Genomic DNA, 21,929 nt, shown 5'->3' on the forward strand with positions numbered 1-21,929 from the left:
GCCGCGCACGTGACGAGCGCTCCCCGCGATGACCTCATCCCTCGGTTGTGGGATGACGTCAAATTCAAGATGGATGGAATCACGGCGGCGGCGGCGGCAGCGCGGGCTGAGCCCTGAGCGGAGGCGCCGAGGGGGGCGAGCAGGGGGGGGGCGGCGGACAGGGTGAGTAGCGCCCGCGTGTCGCGCCCGTCCCGGGGGCTGCCCGCGCCGCGCGGGTCTCCCCGCGCACAAATCCGTCTTTTCCTGACGTAACTCTGAGGTGGTTTTTTTTTTCTCTCTCTTTTTTTTTTTTTCCCTCTTTCCTCCTTCCCCCCTCCCCCCACCACCACCCTTCCTCCACCGAGCGGCGATGCGGCTCCCGCGCGCATGCGCCGGTTACGAAACTCTTCCCCCCCCAGTCCGTGGCGGGGCGCGGCGCAGGCGCCCGGAGCGGGCGGGAGGTGCCGCGGCCGCCGCCACATCGCCCGCCCCGCTGAGCCCGAAACTGAGGGGGCGGCACGGGGGGAGCGCGCAGGGCGCATGAGCCGGCAGCGATGGAAGGAAGGAAGGGAGGATGGAAGGATGGAAGGAAAGCGGGGAGAGGCGCGCCGTCCTCCGGCTTCCCCGGGCTGCGGCGCCTCAGGAGCCCGTTACCCGCTGCAACGGGGCGTGAGGGCCGCGAGGGTCCGGCCGCCCCAGGGCGTGAGGGACCGGTGGTGTGAGGGACGCTGGGGACCGGTGGTGTGAGGGATTCCAGGCACCGGTGGTGTGAGGGATTCCAGGCACTGGTGGTGTGAGGGATTCCAGGCACCGGTGGTGTGGGGGATTCCAGGCACCGGTGGTGAGAGGGATACCAGGCACCGGTGGTGTGAGGGATTCCAGGCACCGGTGGTGCTGGAATGCTGCTATCCTTCAGGGACCGGTGGTGAGAAGCAGCGGCCGCCCGCGGGGTGTGAGGGAGCCGGCGGTCCGGCGCTTCACGCTCCGCCGCCGGCTCCGGGCTCTTCCCCTCGCTGCCATCCGAGCTCTAAAGCAAAAGAGGCGCCGTGACTCGGTGACACGGCTGCTCCCAGGTGTGTCTGGAAGGGAGAGCGCCTTTCATCTCCCCCCAGCGAGGTCCCCGCGGTCAGTGCAGGCAGGTATCAAACCTCATCAGTGTCTTAGTCTAGAAAGGGGAGGTGTCCGCGCATGGAGCGGGCTCTGCTCGGTGGTGCCCGGCAATGGTCAGAACCTGATGCACAGGCATTCCACCTCAACATAAGAACCTTGCTGTGCAGTGACCGAGCACTGGACGGATTGTCCAGAGAGGCTGTGGAGTCTCCCTCACTGGAGATATTCCAGAGCCATCTGGACACAATCCTGTGCCATGTGCTCTAGGATGACCTGGCTTGAGTAGGGAGATGGGAGCAGATCTGTGATCCCTTCCAGCCTGACCCATTCTGTGGTTCTGTAAACAGTGTGGTTTTGCTGGTCCATGCACTCTTGGGCTGGATTATTCATCAGACGGATGAAGCACATTTCACAGCAAGGTGGGGAAATCCTCAGTGGTGGGCTGTGCCTGTGCAGAAAGTTGTGGAAGGTATTTTACCTTGTCACAGGTAAAACAGAGAGAACTTTATTATAATTCTCTGTAAAGTCCAGGCTGCTATTATGTTCAGATTGGATGAGGCTCCTGTAAATAAACAGGAGAATAACTTCAAGGAGTTACTATTAGACAGGAAATAATTGTGGAATGTGTGTGTGTTGAGTAAGCTCATCTTAATAATTAAATAGCAATTGCTTTAGTAGTTCTTCCTACAAAAAAAATGTAGTTGGACTCCCAGTGGAAGTAAGAGGTAGGTAGGCTGTACATACAAGAAGAGATTGTGATGACTTACACAATCACAGAGCTTTTTGTGAATACACTTGTAGTTAAAATTAATATTTTATCCTTAGATAAATTAATGTGAAGCTAGATTTTTGTACAGGAAGTCTTTTGATATTAAATCAGGAGTAGTAAATGCACACTACAGGTAAATCTAGTACTGTTTTTTGTGTAGGTTTAGTGTGCTGTTGCTCAAACTGACAAAGTACTCTGACTAAAATTTTCCACCAGCAGTATGCTGATCCTCTTGAGGGGAAGTTTGGAGCAAATTTAAGCAACTGTTTTTATAAACCTTGTTAGCAAAAAAAAAATCCCAAATTATGTGGCCATCTCTCGGGTGGAAAGGGATCCAACATCTCTTTCAGATGTGTGTTTCACCCATATGCTGTAGAGTTGTAATTTCTTAAGAATATTTTCTTTACCTGTGGAAAGTGCTCCTGTCCTGACTGGATAGTGATGATTTCAAGAGCTGTCATTTATTTGTTCTCAGCAGGGGCTTGCAGGGAGATGTCACAAATTAGAACCTTTGCAGTTTTCAGCTGCAGAGCCATGACAGGATTCCTTAGGGATTTCACCACTTGTGAGCTTCCCTGATTCTGCCTTAATGTTCAAGGTAACTTACTCTTTAGAACATCTTGGCATTCTCATTGAATATAAAGCAGGCAGCAGCTTTTAAGAAGTTCCCAAAGTGCTTTTTGTGCTGTACATTCAGTGATAAATGTGAACTTTTGTGCCTCCTGTTCCCCCTGTGTAGGTTCCGAGTGCCAGGGTGATACTCTGCCAATCCATCTTGCACTGAGAGCCCTCTGGATCAGTAGAAGCTGGATATTACTGAGAAATTAGGTTTTCTGAGCTCATGGAGGTTGTTTTGTGTGTGATGCTGGAGAATACTCGCACTCAGAGAATTGAGTGTTCTGATCATCTTTGTAGTGATGGCCGATCACACTTCCCTCAAAATTAGTTAGGGGTAGATCACCTTTGGATTTAAAAGGCAGAAAGTCTTGAGCTTTCTTACTGTATTGAAGGTGTTTTGCTTTGAACTTCAGGATCTATGGAGCAGTTAAAAACCAACCCTCTGTAGCTTTCAGGGTTTTGAAATTCACTTTATCTTCAAAATGGTGATAACTGCAGTGTGTGACCGAGTGTGGACTCGAGGGGAGAGGAAGTTGCGCTGCAATCAGCACAAGGTTTGTTCTGCACTGGGAGGGGCTGTGCTCTGAGTCACATGCTGCATTTGCAACAATTTCAGCTCTCATTAAACTTTTGAGCAACTGAGCGCCTTCATTTTGAAATCTCTCTCATGTCATGATCTGGGATCCTCAAAAAGCAACAAAAGTTTTTAGAAGCAGCAAAGTCATGGAAAGACTGCCATATACTCTGCTTTAAAATAGGTATTCTGTGCAGAGGGGGATTTCCTTCCCAAATATTTGTTGTAGTTTAATATTAGTCTTTGTACTGTAGTGTTTCTCTTCTTTTCCTTACTGATAATATTAAAGACATCAGTTCTCATATATTTTCTTTCAATCAGAGTGAAATAAAAATAAATTTCTTGTCTTACTGACTACTTTATGTATTTTGCTGCTCTGGAACAGTTCAGACATATTTTATGAACAAGGAAAGAAAGTGTTGGGCAAGTCTTCAGTCTTCCTGAGCTCCTTCCATCTTCACCCCCATCAGTTCATCAGTCTTGCTGTCCATCACAAATACAAGTTTTAAAATCCCCTGGTCTTGATTGTTGAGGGGTTTTCCCTCTGACATGTAATGAAACACCACATCCTTCTTGTGCAAATTCTTTCCATGCAGTCTGTGATGAAAAGACATGAAAAGTCCTTTGTCCAAACATATATATTTTTTAAATGCCACAAAACTTTTCCTTTGGTAATAATTTGTATACAACCAAATTGCACTCTTTGGGAAAGGAAGAAATATTTTTCCCTTTTTTGTCGGGGATCATTAATCTCCTTATCTAAAATTTATCCTATCTCAGTACTGAACAGTGTGAGTAACATTTAGGTTGCAGTTCTTACCAACCTGTGACAGTTGTGGTTACTGCAGGGACAGTTCTGACAGAGGGCACAGTGAGTGTCCCCTCCACCCCCTCACAGTCTGCTCTGGACACATTTGTGAGTATCTTCAGACACTTCCTAGAAACAGTGTACTTGGGATAGTAAATATGCCTGACAAAGCCCCTTTTGATGTAAATTAAGATTAATGGAAGGAAAAGCAGTGGAATTACAATGATTTCTAATCACTGCCACACTCAGTCTGTCATAACCAAAAGGAATTTATTTATTCTGTACCAAGACATAACTGAGTACAGCCCTTCAGCTGTTGAGGTTAAGGGCCTACTTTCCTGGAATTCCAGTAAAAATATGACCATCTCAATTCTCATAAATACTTCAGAGGAGTAAAGAAAATACCGTGCTCTTGTTCATGGAGCTGGATTTTTAAATTGATTCCTTTAAACTATGTAAGACATTCTCCCTTCCATTGCTTGTGGACTTGGGGTAAACTGAAAATCTTCCACCACCATTCATGAGCTTTTAAATCTCTTAAGGTAAAACTCAGCTAAAATTGCTGTTGTCTTTCCTCTTTTCCGTGTCATCTTCTCAGTATCTTGGCCAGAATCAGTGGTGGCTGAATGACATTTTCTTTGGATGCCTTCAGTGGGAGGAAGATACCTGCATTCCCTGAATCACAGCTTCCTCACTTGGAATTTTTTCCCCCATCATGTCTCATTTTTTAAAGAAACCTTATTGTAAATACTATCCTGTTGATAAAATAGTACCTTACAGGGATGTCTGGCTTTTCTTCCCATCCAAAATCACTGTGCCTGTAAAAAGCACCATTATATTACTAGAAACACAACCACAATTAGGGTTTGTCATTTTTATTACACTAACAAAATTAAAAGCTGTATGTAGACAACTTTTTAATGTGAATTAGGCCAGTTAATGTGTCAGATCTAGTAAAGCAGATGGCTGTTACTCCATTTGATAAGTATACTCAGGCTTGCCAATAAAACAATAAAATCAACGTGTAGAAATACATATAGAAATACAAGTGTGCACATTTGGTCTACAATTCTTCAAATTTCATACATCTCTTACCCAAAAAATGACAAATATTTCTGGGGATGAGATTTCTGCAGGTGTTTAAATTTGATGGCCATCAAGCCTTTCAGACTTGTTCCATCAGAGAGTGTGTACTGAGTAAGAGTACAAACATTACAAAGCAAACGTTGCCTTGTATTTTGCACTACAAAACAAACATTTCAAGAGCGTGAAAGATTAAGAACTCCTAGGGAAAGGTGTTTTTAAACTTTTCAATATTTTGATGTAGTTGACAGCAATTGGAGGCTGAGTTACACACCTTTTAGTCGAGTCATGGAGGCCAGGACACATATCAAATTGTGTTTGATGTGATTTAATCTTCACTAAATGTTTCAGGAAGAACTTTGAGAGGTCCCAGCCAGCATTTCCATGCCCTGTCCCTTCCATCCTGTCGCTGGATCCGCTCCCTGCTCTGACAAAGGCAGCCCTTCCTCGGAGGGGGAGGAGGGGACAGCCTCGTTAGACTGCTCTGAGAGTAAGATGAAATTGCACCCTGAGCTGCTGCTGGGTTGTAAACAAGAATGGGAATGACAAGAGGAGCTTTGTACTCTGACATTCTGTAGTTTGCTGCACGTCAGGGGGAGCTATTTTAAGTGTCAGAATGTGGAACTGAGGGTATGATCTGAACGTGAAAAATAGCCTCTAATTTCTAAGTCAGCTTCATGTCTGTGTCAGGTTAACTGCTAATTATTTGTCTTGAGTGTAGGGCAAAATAGACTGCAGAATATTCAAACTGAAAGTAGGTTTAGATTAGATATTAGACAAAAATTCTTTACTGTGAGGGTGGTGAGGCACTGGCACAGATTGCCCCATCTCTGGAGGAATTCAAGGCCAGGTTGGATGGGGCTCTGAGCAGCCTGGTCTAGTGGGACATGTCTCTGCCCATGGCAGGGGGTTTAGAACTGGGTGATCTTTAAGGTCCCTTCCCAAACCATTCTGTAAATCTATGATTAAAATTTCTTCTTTTTCTCTCTCTTAATGTCTGCTTTTATATATATGGAGGATAAATAGGTAGAAATTAGTCCATCAGTTTCACACACTAGCAATCATGGTATTTATGTGATTTTATGCCTGTCTTCATACCAGCGAGTCTCTCTGTGCTGCTGAAATGAGAAATGAGGAATGTTTGTCTTCATCCAGAAAGTTCATAGTGCTGTCTGCAGTGGGAAACTGCAGCAGCAGTGAGATCTCACTTCATGAAATCCAGGAAGACAGAATCTCCAAACATATGCAGCAAGAGATTATTTAAGTATTTAGGTAGAAAAAGATTACGGAAATGCAAACAATAATCCTATGTGGGTTTGTAGCTTTTACCTACAGGTTTTGGGGGTGTATAGGGAGATGTGTAAATCTGTATGTGCTGTGGGAGAGTATCTGTGTTGCAAAGGCTGTTGATGGGAGAAGAGAGGCTTTATAAACTGTTGCCAAACTCAAATCATAAAATCCAACACATGGTCCTCTAGTAGAAGCTTAAGCAGTCTAGGTTCCTTTTTCATCTGGACTTGTGACAGATAATCAAGGGACATTTCTACTCTTCTGGTGTCCAAAACAGCACCAGAATTGTCAGAGCCATCGGATCCTCAGGAAAGCACTCAAATGAATGCAACATTCCTGCATTTTCCAGGGGATGCCCCAGGAAGTCACTTGTATTTTTTGGCTGAGTCTTATAATGCACATTTCTTTGCTCTCTTCAATGGGTTTGTCCCTGCTGTGCTTCTTGTGTGTTTAAACCTGTTCAGTCTCTTCTCTGTGTTTCCTCCTCCATCCTCATATTCTCTGCTTCTACCTGCACTTTCTCACAGCCCTGGCACCTCCTTGCTGCAATATTGCATCTCCTGGAGGGTTTCAGAACATGATCTTTCCCACTGCCCCCCCCTGCACACTGTTCATGGAGCTTCAGCTGGCAGTGACTTCCTTATCATGGAAGTCAGAAGGCAACATCAACATCTCTTAGTTGCTCATGTATTTGAGGGTGTAGGTTACACTGAAACCACACATAAGTATCTGCCTGATGCTGTCTGGAATGTTTCAGCTGTAAAGTCAGTGGCTACATTGTTTCTACAGGTGAAATTTCAGGTGGAGGGAGCTGATGGAACAACTTCCTGACAAGGAACGGGCAGGTGCCTGGCTTCTCTTGCAGGAACCCTGAGGCTCATTTGACCTCTCAGTGAGCTGATTAAGCTCCCTATCCTGGAAAGTAGCAAACAGATCTAAAAATCTAAAAATCTGGAATGATTTTATTTGTTCCCTGCTTAATTTTAAGGAGTTGAATTAACTCACTGGGAGATAAATGAGCAGCAGAGCTGGTGAAAGGAAGGGGAGAGTAGCACAGGGCAGGGAGATGTGAGAGTAAAGAACAGAGGAAAGGAAGGGGAACTGCCAGTTCAAAGGGAGGTTGCTGTTAAAGATCAATAAAATGTTGGGCCTAAGATTAAGCTTTTTCACCCTTCCCTTGTGAAGAGCTTTCCTGAGATTTCTTTTATTTTACAAAAGTTATTTTGAAATAGTAGAAATAGTAGAGGCATCTTTTTCTGTCCTTGTTCAAAATATAAAATAAAAACAAATGTGGTACTTAGGCTTTTGAAATGTGGTTTTCTGAGATCAGTGGAGGGCTGTTGAAGGAGGGAGTTAGAGGACTGGAACATCTCTAGTGAGCTGGGCCTGTTCAACCTGGAGAAGGGATGACTGAAAGGGGACCTCATTAATGTGGATAAATATCTAAAGGGGTGGCAAGAGGGTGGACCAGGTGCTGCTCCATGGTGCCCAGAAACAGGACAAGAGGCAAGGAGCAGAACTGATGCCCAGGAAGTTCCACCTGAACATAAGGAAGAACTTCTTCCCTGTGCAGTGACTGAGCACTGGGACAGATTGTGCAGAGAGGGTGTGGAGTCTCATCTCTAGAGATATTCCAGAGCTGTCTGGACACAATCCTGTGCCGTGTGCTCTGGGGTGACCCTGCTGGAGCAGGGAGGTTGGACCAGCTGACCCACTGTGGTCCCTTCCAGCCTGACCCATCCTGTGATTCTGTGGAGGCTGACATGAAAATCTCTTCTTGGCCTCCTGAGGGTTCCTGCTGCTCTGGCTCTTCCTGGGTCTGGAGTCCAAACTTAGTCACTGTTCCTCCTGAGGACCAGCAGCTGCTGTGGCATGAGGCACTGCCACCAGACTGTGGGAGATTTTCTCATGTGCTCCTGCTGTTTCCATGATGCCACCTGAACGTCATGGAAGAAAAGAAGAAAGCTTTATTTCCAGTCAGTAGTGAAGGTGGCTGGAAAAAAAAGGTTAGAGAGAATAAAAGCAGATTATCTGGAGGAAAGATCTTGGGTAGCTAATCACAAAACAATCTATAGATGAGAAGCAGGAATACTCAAACACCTGGAACCAAATCTGGTGTTACAGGAGACTGCCAGAGTTGTGTATCTACACACGGTGCCAGGGAAGCTTTTGTGTGGGGCTAAGCACAGGCAGCCAAACTCTGGCTTTGGGCAACCAGTTCTTGTGTCCTGTGGCTGTTCCTATTGCTGCCTCTTCAGTTATGCCAGTGCAATAGTTCCTGATGTGGTTCACTATAAAAATCAACCAGCATTTGAAAATAAATAATGTTGGCTGTTTATTTATTTCTGTTCTGCTACGTCATACAGGCCTGCAAATATTTGTACTGGCACAGCTGAAGGAGGAGTGACCTGCAGTGTGCAGGTAAGATGAACACAAGAGAGCAGGGAGGACTTGGATCAACTTTGTTATTGAAAAGTATTCATGTAGTGAAATTTTAACACATCGTACTCTGACTCAGGTATTCTTTGGGTTAATGTTTTTTTCTACTTCTAGATATGTCAGGCTTTCACATGATCTGGATAAATGTCTTTAAATGGCTCTGTAAAACAGTTCTGGTGTGTTTCTTGCTATTGTTTGTTTAATTTCTGCCTGTTGTGTCTAAAGGCTATTAAGCTGAAAGTCAAGCGCTTGAATTAGGAAATACCAGGATTAAAGCTGCCTTTGCAGGATTGATTTGGTCCTTTGCCATTTGTGCACGTTGCAGCCTTGGTTACTGTTAAAGTGACAGAGTTAAATTGCATCATGTGTGACTGGGGGGATGTTTATGTCTGCGGTGTTTAATGTGATGAATTGAAGTTGTTGTAGGAATGAAGAAGGAAACTGTGGCCAGAAGAATGGGTGACTGTTGGATTCTGCTTTAGTCCTGCAGATTTTACACCACTCTCTACTGGTTACACTGCACTGCTGGGTTACGTGGGCAGAGGGACACATAGTAATTACATGGTGTTTACTCTGCCAGTTTTAAAAACACAAAGCAAAGCAAATTAAAATGAAAGATCTTAAAATATTTCAAAACATTTGACTAATACACTCTATTTCCACTATGTCCTTGAGGTGTGGGTTGTGCAGCAGCTTCTGTTGGGTGTCTCTACACCACAGTTAAAGTTTCCTAAGCTCTGTTGATCTGCTACCTCCATTTAGCTTCCCAGAGGAATCACTTGAGTTTGTAGTTTATTCCAGGTGAAGTGAAAGATGCCCTCCTGGAGCACTTGTAACTCTGTAAGTGTTAATGGGTGCTCAGACCATGTCACTGGATTAAACTCTGCCACTTTAAATTGCAGTGGCATCCACAAAAGAGGAGGGTAATGAACCACCATCCTCACACCCTCACCTCCATCCTCCCAGTGTTCTTAAGTAAAATTTAGAAAGCAAAACAACCCAGATTGCTTTCTTAAATTGAGATTGACTGCACTGCTTTTTATATATAGATGGAGGTGTGGGGGAATTATGCATTATAGCTGTCTAAGGTGAATTAAGGATAAATTAGTGTTTATGAAATGACACAGCAAGGCACTGAAATACGCAGTAAAGACTGATCTGGTGAGGAAACAGCATTCTGGTTTTGCTGTTGCCATGTCACTATGAATTCATTTGGTATTTTTAGGTGTAGAAGTGGTAGGTCAGTCCTTGATATGATCAGTGCCCTGAGACACATCCTTTAAGTCATTTCTCAATAATATCAATTTAGACTTTGATCACTTTTTTATACCCTTTATTTTTAAGATTTACCATCCTAATTTTTTAACCACGGGGTTGTAGCTTCTCAGTACTGTTTGTTTAATTTGATAAACTTTACAGTTTTGCCTGTAAGCTGATGAACAGTGATACCTTTTTGTTGTAGTTGCATGTATCATGTACAAATGAAACTAAAAACTAGTTTCTCAAATCAGCTGTAAAAGTCAGAGAATTGCTTTTAACAGACACATCATTGACTTGTTTTACAACCACCATGGAGGTAGTGTAGAGAGTGCCCATGAAAAAAAAAAAAAGATAATTTAATATGTTGATTTCTCTGTGTGTGTTCTTGTGCACAGATATATAAATTGTAACTCCTGCCATTGAATTTCTTTGTTTAACTTACAACCTGGTTATCTTCTTTTGTTAAGCTCTCATCAGGAGCAGTATATTGAGTTATCAAGACGTATCAAGTATGGAATGGGCTGTGTTTTGAAGCACACGGATCATGGAGATTTCTGCACTGCAGCTTTATTTGTCCGTATTGTACTCTTGGATGCAGCCAAGGTTAACTGTTCCTCAGACAGATATATGGGTTGTGGGCATAAAGTGCTCTAATGCTAATGAATGAAATGGGGATTTCAGTTCTCTGATTGCTTTTCATCCTGAGCAAAACAATGCAGGGATACTTCAGTGAAAACTGACATTTCCCAGAACCACATCCCGCCAGTGCAGTTAGAAGTAGATATTAACAGCTCTTATTAAGCATAAGTAAACATGATGAATTTCGATTCAGACAATAATGCTGTTTCCTTCTCCCTTCCCAATGTTAATGCCCTTTCCATCATCCTATTAAAAGTGACAACAAACCCCCTTAATTTGTCTAGTCAGCAGGAGACTGCCAGGGTTGCTTAGCCTCAGAAAGGTGAGTTCCTATAACTAAGCTTTATATACCTGATCCAAGAGTCCAGAGTTTATCAATTCAGTTGTCAAGACAGATCTTCATGAAGCTGAAGCAGAGAAAGAGATGCTCAAGAGTGAAATAATTGAACTGTTCCTCCCTGTGGAGAGAGGTGTATTACAGGAAGAGAAAACAGCCTGTCCATCCATCCATACATCCATACATCCTCCAGTTAGTTAGGTGTAATATTCTTGGTGCAAGATTAGCAATTAAAAGGATATTTGAAAGTGGGAAGATAAGCTAGTCCTTCCCATGCCTGTGGTTTTTTGGAGCTACCAGTGGTGTTTCATTCCCAAACCTTTCCTCCACACAAGCAGTTTCTTTAATTGCTGTTTGATGGTGGTTTAGCCAGTTTACAAAGTACAGGAGATGTGTTTGTCTCTAACAGTTCATATAAGGCAACCTACAGCTTTATTTTGTTCTTTTTCAGGGACATCAGAATCATGGAGGGGCTCTTGCATTACATAAACCCAGCACATGCCATTTCCCTCCTGAGCACCCTGAACGAGGAGCGTCTCAAGGGACAGCTGTGCGACGTTGTGCTGATCGTAGGAGACCAGAAATTCCGAGCTCATAAGAATGTTCTGGCTGCCAGCAGTGAATATTTCCAGACTCTGTTCACAAATAAGGAGAATGCATCTCAGTCAGTGTTTCAGCTCGACTTTTGTGAGCCAGATGCTTTTGATAATGTGTTGAACTACATTTATTCTTCATCCTTGTTCATTGAGAAAGGCAGCCTTGCAGCTGTGCAAGAATTGGGCTACAGTCTTGGAATATCTTTTCTTACAAACATTGTTTCTAAGAGTCCTCAAGCTCCTTTTCCTTCATGTCCTATGAAAAAAATACTCTACCAAGATGAAGATGAAAGTAGTTCTCAGAAGAGAAGTGTCATTGTCTGTCAGAACAGAATTGAAGCACAAGCAAAAAGCGTAAATCAAACACAACACGACTTAAGCCATACTCCTAAACCTTCACCCTCTGTGGCTGTCAAAGCTAGCAGCAGACCACAGATAACAAAACCAACTGAAACCCTTCACAACTTATCACTGACTGAAAGGAGGTGGCTGAAAGAAGGCCCTGTGAGCTATACAAAGGTTCATGAAACTTCTGGAACTGTGGAGGATCAGAGCAGAGGTGCTTTAGTGAAAAGGAACATGGTGCTGCCTCAGATGTCTTTAGCAGAGAAAGAAATGGCAGGTGGCGAGCCAGGAAGCAGCGCTCAGCTTCTGAGAGGGAAAGTTGCAGAGATGTCATTGAAAAGATCACGTCCACCAGTCTTGTCTCTGCGTGGGGCAGCGGAATCTACATTTTTGTTGCGAGAGGCAGGAAAAGGAAATGGTCAAGGGGAAGATAGGAATTTGCTCTACTACTCCAAGTTAGGGCTAGTAATCCCATCTAGTGGGTCTGGCCCAGGAAACCAAAGTATTGACAGAAGTGGGCCCCTTGTAAAAAGTCTCCTTCGACGGTCACTGTCCATGGACAGCCAGGTTCCTATTTACTCACCTTCTGTTGACCTAAAACCTGCACAGGTATCCTCGTGCTCCTCACCAGGAACTAAGGATTCCCAGAAGACATTTAATATTGCATCCCAAAAGTCATCCTTGAAAGAGTCATTGGAGAAGTCGGCCTTGGATGAGAAGCCACAGGTAATACACCCACATCGCCTTAGGTCTTTCAGTGCCTCTCAGTCAACGGATCGGGAGGTCGCTTCCCCTCTCTCAGAGGTGCGGATCAAAACTGAGCCCAGCAGTCCCCTCTCAGATCCTGCTGAAATCATAAGAGTCACGGTGGGTGATGCTTCAGCATCGGCAAACAAAGACTTTCCTTTTAAAACTGAGGATGACCGTAAGGAACCAAGCAGACTTCCAGCCAAAAGGAGGTTCCAGGATGATAGGAGGCTGCCGTTCAAGAAGTTGAAGGCAGATGAGCAGGGTTCTCCTGGCTCAGAAGAGAACTTTGAGGAAGGCTCGAGCCCTATGCACCTTGATGCCGATTTCCCGGACTCTGATGTCAGTAAAGATGAATACAGCGAGATGGAAGAAGCAAGACCAAATAAAAAATTTAAATGTAAACACTGCCTTAAAATTTTCAGATCAACAGCAGGTCTTCACCGCCACGTTAACATGTATCACAATCCAGAGAAGCCCTATGCTTGTGACATATGCCACAAGAGATTCCACACCAATTTCAAAGTGTGGACGCACTGCCAGACACAACATGGAATCGTGAAGAATCCCTCACCAGCTTCCAGTTCACACGCCCTTTTGGATGAAAAATTCCAAAGAAAACTGATCGATATAGTGAGGGAAAGAGAAATCAAGAAAGCTCTGATTGTGAAACTAAGACGTGGCAAGCAGAGCTTTCAGGGCCAGTCGGCTTCCCAAGCACAACAAGTCATCAAAAGGAATTTAAGGTCGAGAACCAAAGGAGCCTATATTTGTAGCTACTGTGGGAAAGCTTATCGTTTCCTCTCCCAGTTCAAACAGCACATAAAAATGCACCCTGGGGAGAAACCCATTGGAGGGAATAAGGCTCCTAAGCAGAAAGATCACATTCATATTGAAAACGCGGTGGAAAACAAGGAGGTTTACCAGTGCCGTCTCTGCAATGCCAAGCTCTCCTCACTTATTGAACAGGGAAACCATGAGCGACTCTGTAGAAACGCCACTGTCTGTCCTTACTGCAGCCTTAGGTTTTCTTCTCCAGAGCTGAAGCACGAGCATGAAAGCAAGTGTGAGTACAAGAAGCTGACTTGCCTTGAGTGTATGCGCACCTTCAAATCATCCTTCAGTATCTGGCGTCATCAGGTTGAAGTTCACAATCAGAACACGATGGCTCCGTCAGAGAACTTTTCTTTGCCTCTCATGGATCACAATGGAGAAGTCACCAGTTCATCACGGCTGCCTCCGCAGTCGGAATCCAGTAAAATGAACAATTTTGTTGCTGCAAAGGAGGACGGTGTGTTCAGTGATTCGTCAGAACAAATCAATTTTGATTCTGAAGACTCTTCATGCCTGCCTGAAGACTTAAGTGTTTCCAAGCAGTTTAAAATCCAGATCAAAGAAGAGCCTGCAGATGATATAGAGGACGAGGTCACCGAAACGAGCAGGGAACCTAAGGATGTAGTCTCCAAGAAAGATCCCAGTTTGTGGCCCTGTGAAAAGTGTGGGAAGATTTTCACCTTACGCAAGCAGCTGGAGCGTCACCAGGAGCTCCTGTGCTCCGTGAAACCCTTTATCTGCCACGTGTGCAACAAAGCCTTCCGAACGAATTTCCGCCTCTGGAGCCACTTCCAGTCTCACATGTCCCAGGCTGCAGAGGAATCCACAAATAAGGAGCCTGAGATATGTCCACCAGCTAATTCCCCGTCACCCCCACCCTTACCCCCACCACCTCCACTCCCCAAAATCCAGCCTTTGGAGCCCGACAGCCCCACGGGCTTGCCGGAGAGCTCCGGTACTACTGAGAAGCTGTTTGTGCCGCAGGAGTCGGACACGCTCTTCTACCACGCCCCGCCGCTCTCGGCAATCACCTTCAAGAGACAGTACATGTGCAAACTCTGCCACAGGACTTTCAAAACAGCTTTCAGTCTCTGGAGCCACGAACAGACACACAATTAGCTTTAACAGAGCCCGTGCAGAGCTGGTTTGGGGGGGCTGTGTTCAGGATCTCACAGGCCTGCCACATAGACTACAAATTGAAGAGGATCAAAACGATGATGATGATGATGGAAAATCTGGAATTTGTGATGCTGCTTGGATTTGAAGATTAGGAAAAACTATAACTTGGTTAGTAGGTAGAAAGCAGAGTAATTTAAAATACTGTGGTCTGGGATCTAATAGTAACAGAATAAATTTTATTTTATTTCATTTGACACTGAAATACAATTGCATCTGGATTGTATGCATGGATCTTCATCCTGTGATGTTGGTGTGTGCGTGTGTATTATATGTAAAGTTACATATTAAATGAAAGAGAAACAACAATTTGGATTCTAACTGTAAGCTTATAGCAGTGAAATACTGTAACCAACGTCATAATTTGTTTTTCAAAAAGAAACCAACACACACAAGCTCCATGTAAGTGGTTGCCATGCACTGGCAGTTTGGGAGGAAGTGGATGGAGTGTCTTGCTGTATTGACTTAGGTCTTAGAAACCTTTAGCAATAACAAATAAACCTCAAGTTTGAGTAATCTTGATGTTATTGGATACGAATGTTTGCTATTTTAAGGGAACATTGAATTGTTTTGTTGTTGTATGGAACTTGTGCAAATTAAAATAGAATCTAAAGTCAGCAATATTATTACTAAGATTTTATATAAGAAGTAGCAGCAAGCCTGCTTTCAGCCATTTAATTATAACTTTCTAAGGAAAATTGAGAGAGGGGGTACTTTGCTTTATATAATGTCCCAAAGACTAATTTCCTATGGATACTTGGGTAGCTGAAGTCATTGTGTAACAGCCATCATAATGCAAATGGTACTGTTTATAACATGAACTGAGGTTGAATGGTTGTCAGACAGATTTCATAGTTTTGTTTCCACTATTTGTACAACTGTTTGTAATTTTAACTACAAAGGAATGTATAACTATTAAATCAACAAGAGAGAGCTCGTTAAGGGACAGCAGATTAATTGTGTTTCTAAACACAAGTAATAAGCTCAGCCATGAAGTACAAAGATATGTTTTAACAAAACCTAAAAATGTAAATATTTATATAGACACCTGTATAAATGAAGAAGTATGTATTTGAAATTTGTATTAAGCGTACATATCCAGCTCAAAGCAGAGGAGAAAATCACACTACAATCACTGCATTTTATGGATACAATGCATATAGAGTAGTTCTTTCTGCTGCTTTAGTCATATGTGACTGTGTTGCAATTTTCCAATTTGTTGAAAATTGTGGTAATAATGGGCTGCAGATATTCTGTGTGCTTCCATTATTTTACCTCAAATGGCAACTGGAGCATTTAGTGTAAGTAGGATCACACGTATTTACCAGGAGCTATAGTAAGGGTGCAATTTTTTCTGTAAGTCAAGGAAATATTTACCCAGAAGTAGGAGGTGAACCAACAGTGAGAAATTATTTTGCTAGAAATTAAACTTAGTGGAGGGGTGGTGCGTTAGAATGAACATAAATGATGCAAACTGTGTTTATGATCCTGACCAGCTTTCCCCCTGCAGGGCTGGGAGAAGGGGGATGTAATTCCACACTGCTGAGTCAGAGCCCAGTCTGTGTCCACTGAAACCAGCAGGACTTTGGTCACCAGTTTCAGGAGGAGCAGGAGTGAGGCTTGGATCCCCTGTGTAACCATGTGTGTAACTGTTTTTTCAGTATCCCAAGTTCAAAAGGTAGAATTGCAAGCTGATGCTGAAATTCAGCAAAATCAAGCACAAGTGTAACTCCTGAGAATCTGAGGATGGGCACCCTTAGGCACACACCAGATTTTTCTCAGTGAAAGCCAAGTGTGCCACCATTTTTTTTTCCCCAACAGATATTTAACTATTTTTCCTGTAAGTGAAATTTGAAAGAATTTGCTCAGGATGGACCCCTGATTTTTTTCAGCTACCAAAAAAAAATTGCAATGTTAGTTTCAAGCCTCTTCTGCTTTGTTTTTCTTATGAGCTAAAATTGCTACTAGACACCTCTGAAAGTAACTTGTTCTTTTTTGTCCTCTTTCAGCAAACTGTGGCTGAGTATGATTAGGCTAATTTGCTTGAGTATCAGTTAAACTCTTTCAGTGGCATTGCAGTTAAAACAAGGTACTTGCTTAATAGTGACATTTCCAGTTACTGACTTTTTTATTCCACCTAATAAAACTATACATTTATTTCTTACTAGAACCAATTTCAGAATAAAATGGTTATTGCACTTAAACTGGTTTTAAAAATCAGAAAAACATAAAGCCTTGCTAAGTACCCTTTATATATGTTAAAAAAAACGGTGTGTATAAAATATGAACGTGTTTTTGTAGAATGGTTCCTAAGTTTTCCCCAGTGATTCCTCTGCACAACAGCCTGAAAGTTGAGCTATAGCCTTTTAAAATTCAGTGTGCTTTCTGAAGGAAGGTGGCAACCAGCTTAGCTGGGTCACAGCCATCTCACTTCCAGCTGGGATTCTGCTCTGTGCTATGATGATAAATTCTACACACTTTAAATCAAAACCTTGTTCAACATCTTTAAAGAAACCCTAACCTTTTTCCTAGTGTACTAGGAATTATAAAGAATCCATAAAATATTTTTGGTCTAAGTTTTTCTTCAGTTGCTTTGGTTTTGAGGGGTTTTTTAAAGTTTTGTTTTCCACTTTGAGAGTGTTCTGTGTGATTTTCTTTTTTTTACATTTGGTTCCTGTTGTTTAGTAAAGGAATTCAGGATCTCTAAAATTTAAATATGAGATGTTTATATAGCAGTTCTGGTTTTCTATTAGCTTTTATACAGTATCGTAAAAAGCCCTTGATAGAAGTGTTTATTTTGGAGGATATGGAATAAATATGCTTCCACTTATATAACTTTAATATATGTCTTAAAATTTAAATTATGGGGAAAAAATGTTAGTTGCTTGTTTATAAATAAAGGTCTTTTGAAGAATGTCTAGTTTGGCCACAGCCAAAATAAAAGGCAAATTTATTGATACAAAAGCCTCTTTTCATCATATTTTGTTTAATTTTATAGCTGTGTATTGAAGTGACAAAAAGTTCGAGGTCTTGTTAAATATAAAAAAGTGTTTTGCTTTTTTTTCTAAAATTTGTGACAGGAACGTGCAGATGTTTTAATATATAGATTAGAATCTATAATTCTGTCCTTTTTTTGCTATTTTTATAACCTATCAGGTAAATCTCAGAGAACTATCCTGCTTCAGTGGGAGTGGAAACTAGTGTTGCATTTCAGGGGAGCAGTGTTGAGCCATGAAATGTATTTTTGGTTCGGGACTTTTTTTTTCCTTTCAGGCACTGTGTTGGCAAAGCCTCTAAGCCTATCTTAAGTCCATTAAGATCAGTCTTTTTCTTTTTTTTTTTTTTAAATTGTTCTGTGCAAGTTCTTTGCTGAACTGGGACCATGACCAACCTTGAAAGTGAGCAATGGCAGCAAAACACAGGAGCCAATAACAGAAATGTTTTGGGTTATTGGTAAGGCAGAGTGAAACACCCGTGGCAGGTGATGGAGGTGAAGAGCGTGAGCCCAGTGTTTGTCTGGGCTGTTTCAGAAATGAGATGTTGCATTATCTGTGACCCCAAACAGCTGTAAGAGGTTTGGACTGTGTTTCCTCTTCAGGCAGGAACATCCAGGAGGGTTTTTTGCCTGATGTTTTCTGTTTTCCCCCAAGTGGGACATGGGGGTTTGCTCCAAAGCTCTGCGTGGTTCTCTGTTGCTGTTCCAAGCTTCCAGTGTTAAAAAGAGTTCCTCCCATGGGATAAGGACAGACTATGCCTAATTTCTTGGCTCTAGCAGTGAAGGTGCAAATATCTGGCATGAGCTTGTAATCTGGCATGTGCCTATACTGTTGAATAAAATTGTTTACATTTTCCTACCAGAAGATTTAGATAAAAATCAAAACAAGTTTTGGGGGTTGTTTTTTGTTGGAGTTTTTTTTTTTTGTCTGTTTGTTTTGGTTGGGTTTTTTTTAGTGTTGCTGTTATGGAATCAGTGTTAAAATATTTTTTTCTGTTGTTGCTGAACACAGCCTGATAGTATTTTTAATGTTATTGATTCTTGTTTATTTAAAATGACTTGTGAAAAACTGTACTGTAACTGCTCTACAAAAAGGGACACTGTCAAGAGAAAGGCTGGATACAGAAAATGAACCTACCTATATTAGAAATACTTTATATTAATAAATAATATTGAAGAATTTTAAACCAAATTGAGTCATAACACTTGAGCTGCTTGGGCATGAAAATCCTATTATGGGCAGCCTCAGTTGTTGTGAGGATGTCAATTCTGTGGGTTGAGCTGATTTTTCATGTTGCTTTTCCTTTTCACTATTTCAGAGTAAAGCTTTGCTTTTCCAAAAAAAAAGTCTGTCAGTAGTGCACATTACCTTTTAAAGACACAAGCTTCCCACTATTGCAGCAGCAACTTTAATTCAAAAATGTACAGAAAACCAGAACAAACCCTCTTTTGCAGCATTAAGTGCAAAATACACATAAAGTACATCTTTTAAGGCTTATTCTTGACAGTGTCTCTTTTAAAAAAGCAGGAAAATGGGATCACTTTAAGTGCTTGGGTACAGGGGAATAGTTTCCTACTAGAAATTGGAATTATCCAATATATTTTCTAGAGAGTTTTCCGGTTAGTTACACAAAATCACTTGTCATTTTAAAGGATTATAGAAGTAAGACAAGCAACTCTGGGTTTATAATCCTGTATACCTTATACATTCTATATCTGTTCAATACACCAGGATGGATTTTTACTTTTTTTAGGACTGAGACTTAATAGCTTAAGGCAACTTTTTCTTTAATGTAATGTAAATCCATTGCTGCTTTGTACAACTTTTTCTACTGTGTGTTTTCTTTACTTAGATCTTGACTAAGAAATGTTGACGTCCAATAAACTTACACTTTGTTTCTTTTTGAGTCACTGTACTTGTTTGTTTTAGTAAGTGCCTCACTGAACCTTTTACTGGAAAATACAGGAAAACCAACCGCTCCAGGCAATCTCTTAAAAACCTGAGCACAGCCCAAATCCTGCTTCGTGTGCAGTCAGTGATTTGTGGGAGGAAGTGTCTCCATCTCAAACTGGACTGAGGCAGATGTTTGAGAAGACCCAGCAATGTTTCTGGTCTTTTGTAGCGCTCTCATCCAAAGCAGTTTTGCTGCATGAATGTCCCTTGTCAACCCCCCCTGTGTGGGAATGTAGGATTCCCATAAAGCAGAGAATGAGCTTTTTATCTTTTGGGAATGGGGTTTGCTCAGTTCCTCTCTTCCCACTAGGTGTGACCAGTCTTTGAGAACACTTAGGTCAGTTTTCTCAACTTCTTGGACTCCACATTTGCTGTCTTTTGCCATTTTTGCCTTGTGCAATGTGGCTGCACCCACTGAGCAGTTTCACCCACATTTAACAGAGGAGACAAGGTCTCAAGAATTAATGTCCCACAAGTTTAATCCCACAATTCACGTCCCACCTGCCTGGGTATTGAGGAATGGTGTCAGTGGGACACCACAAATCCAGTGGGAAGGATAAGATGTGCACAGAGGATGTGCTGAGCATTCACCTGCACTTTTTACCCCAGCACTTGTCACTGTGTGTGTGCACTGACCTCGGAGGGAGCAGGGCAATGGCTCAGGTGGAACACAGGGCAGAGCTGCAGGACCAGCTCTGCCAAACCTTTGGATCAGGGGTGAAAAGGGCACTCTGAGCTCAGGAGGATTTGGGCCTCTCCTTGAAAATGGGGACAAAGAGCTCGTGGTCTGTCCTCTGTGGGGTATCCCTGCCCCTCACAGGTTAGGGCAACTGTGGAAAAGGCAAAGAGAGGGTGGAGAGCTGCTCTCTGACCCATTCACAGTCTTAAATCCCCAAAGATACGATTTTCTCTTTCTCCTTTCAGATCAGAACAGCTCCAGTTCTTCTGCATCCAATTAATATTGACACACAGTCCATCACTGTTTCAGCACACACTGACCTCTGCTAGAATGGTTCACAGAAAATGCTCCAGAGAACAAAAAGCCTGTGTTTGACATAAAACTCAAGAAATAAATTGAAATTATTAAAGGTTGCTGATAATGCCATGAGCATTGCACCTGTTTTTGTGGTTGTTTTTGTTCCAATTCCAGCTGTCCCCTTCTGAAACAGTTGGTGTGCAAAGAAAGCCAGCAATGTTTTCTTTTTCATTCATAGGATATTTCCATCTATTCTTCAATATACAAACACAGGAGCATCCTTACTATTAGACCAACAGGGATAATATTTCTGTTTCCAGTCCTGAAATACTCTGGCAATAAAAATTTTCAAGGTGTTGGCTGCAATGAAGCAACATACACAATTTTTATTTCCCTTCCTTTTTGCATGTGTTGAAAGAGTACATTGAAAGTCAGTTTCTGCTGACAAAGAATTTGCTTTGAATTGCATCTGCAGTTTTGATAAACCCTTAACAATTCATTAATGTCTTGTCAATCTAGGATCTGGGATGGATTCAGCTCTTCAGTGTCGTGGAGCCCTGGTTGTAGTCAGCAGCTTGAGCTGATAGTTGAGGGCTCAGGCTCTCATCCAGCCAGTGAATCTCTCCAGTGATGTCCAGTGGTGTTAAAAACCTGCTGGGATTACTGACATCCAGGGATGCTTCTGCTGGAAGGAGGAGACCATGCTGGGGTTTGCAGACTCTGCAGGCAGATGGCTGAAGGAACAAGGGGCAACAAGGCAGAAAAAGGTCAGAGAAAGTACAGTGACAACAGCAGGAGAGTGTAAGATAAAGAGGAGAGCACGCTGCAACCCTGCCAAAAAGAACAGCAAGAAAAAAAACAGCCTCTATTTCAAGGTGTCATTTGTGATTAATATGGCTCTTCTTGGTTCCCACTTATTCCTTTCTTCCCTAATGAATGAGGTTTTCCTGGGGTGTAACACCTCTAACCCTTTTTGGCTGACAGAAACTGCATCTATCACTCTTGTCATCCATTAATTTATCCTATAAAGTCTGTGAATGAGTTTATGGGAAAAAACCTATCTGAAAGATATTTAATAATATTTCCTCTACAGTCTTTCACCAGAGGAAGTTTTGGTGCTCTTGGAACAGTCTTTGAAGACTGCACATCCTGAGGGCTTCCCCAGGTGTGACAACTACAGCTGTGCAATATTTGCTGCTGCTGCTGCTTTACTCATCAATCATCTGAGCAGCCAAATGCCACAAGAAGAAAACTTTGCCTTGTTAGCTCACATTCAGGCTATTTGTTCCAGGAGAAATTTGACAGAGGTCTGGAAAGGCATGTAAATGCATTTTTTAAAAGCATGAGGAAAAAAACTGTAAAAATACCAAATTCTAAATCTGAAGGAGATTCACAGATAC

General features: G+C 42.5%; 1 protein-coding gene and 1 long non-coding RNA gene across 3 annotated transcripts in view; one reads left to right on the forward strand and one right to left on the reverse strand.

Annotated features, from left to right (window-relative positions):
* Window positions 1-19,506, forward strand: ZBTB21 (zinc finger and BTB domain containing 21). Of its 2 annotated transcripts, none has more exons than XM_030283693.4 (2): window positions 1-162; window positions 11,358-19,506. In XM_030283693.4, exons 1-2 carry the CDS (start codon window positions 29-31, stop codon window positions 14,545-14,547), a joined length of 3,324 nt encoding a protein of 1,107 aa, XP_030139553.4. In that variant the 5' UTR covers window positions 1-28; the 3' UTR covers window positions 14,548-19,506. The 2 variants fall into 2 exon arrangements, with proteins under 2 accessions (XP_030139553.4, XP_072791692.1); XM_072935591.1 differs by lacking the exon at window positions 1-162 and adding an exon at window positions 215-8,237.
* The window catches only part of LOC115497050 (uncharacterized), a 9,922-nt gene continuing 6,925 nt past the window's right edge, over window positions 18,933-21,929 (reverse strand). The window contains exon 3 of the long non-coding RNA XR_005981772.2: window positions 18,933-21,263. This is a non-coding gene — a long non-coding RNA (uncharacterized lncRNA). The remainder of the gene's footprint in view (window positions 21,264-21,929) is intronic.

This window comes from Taeniopygia guttata, chromosome 1 (assembly GCF_048771995.1).
Source record: "Taeniopygia guttata chromosome 1, bTaeGut7.mat, whole genome shotgun sequence".
Lineage (NCBI taxonomy): Eukaryota > Metazoa > Chordata > Aves > Passeriformes > Estrildidae > Taeniopygia > Taeniopygia guttata.

Excerpts from the sequence above, each read along its gene's own strand:
- ZBTB21 (XM_030283693.4), top strand. The coding sequence starts at position 29 with ATGACCTCATCCCTCGGTTGTGGGATGACGTCAAATTCAAGATGGATG. Across the intron at positions 163-11,357 it reads GGGGGGGGGCGGCGGACAGG|GGACATCAGAATCATGGAGG; the intron begins GTGAGTAGCGCC and ends GTTCTTTTTCAG.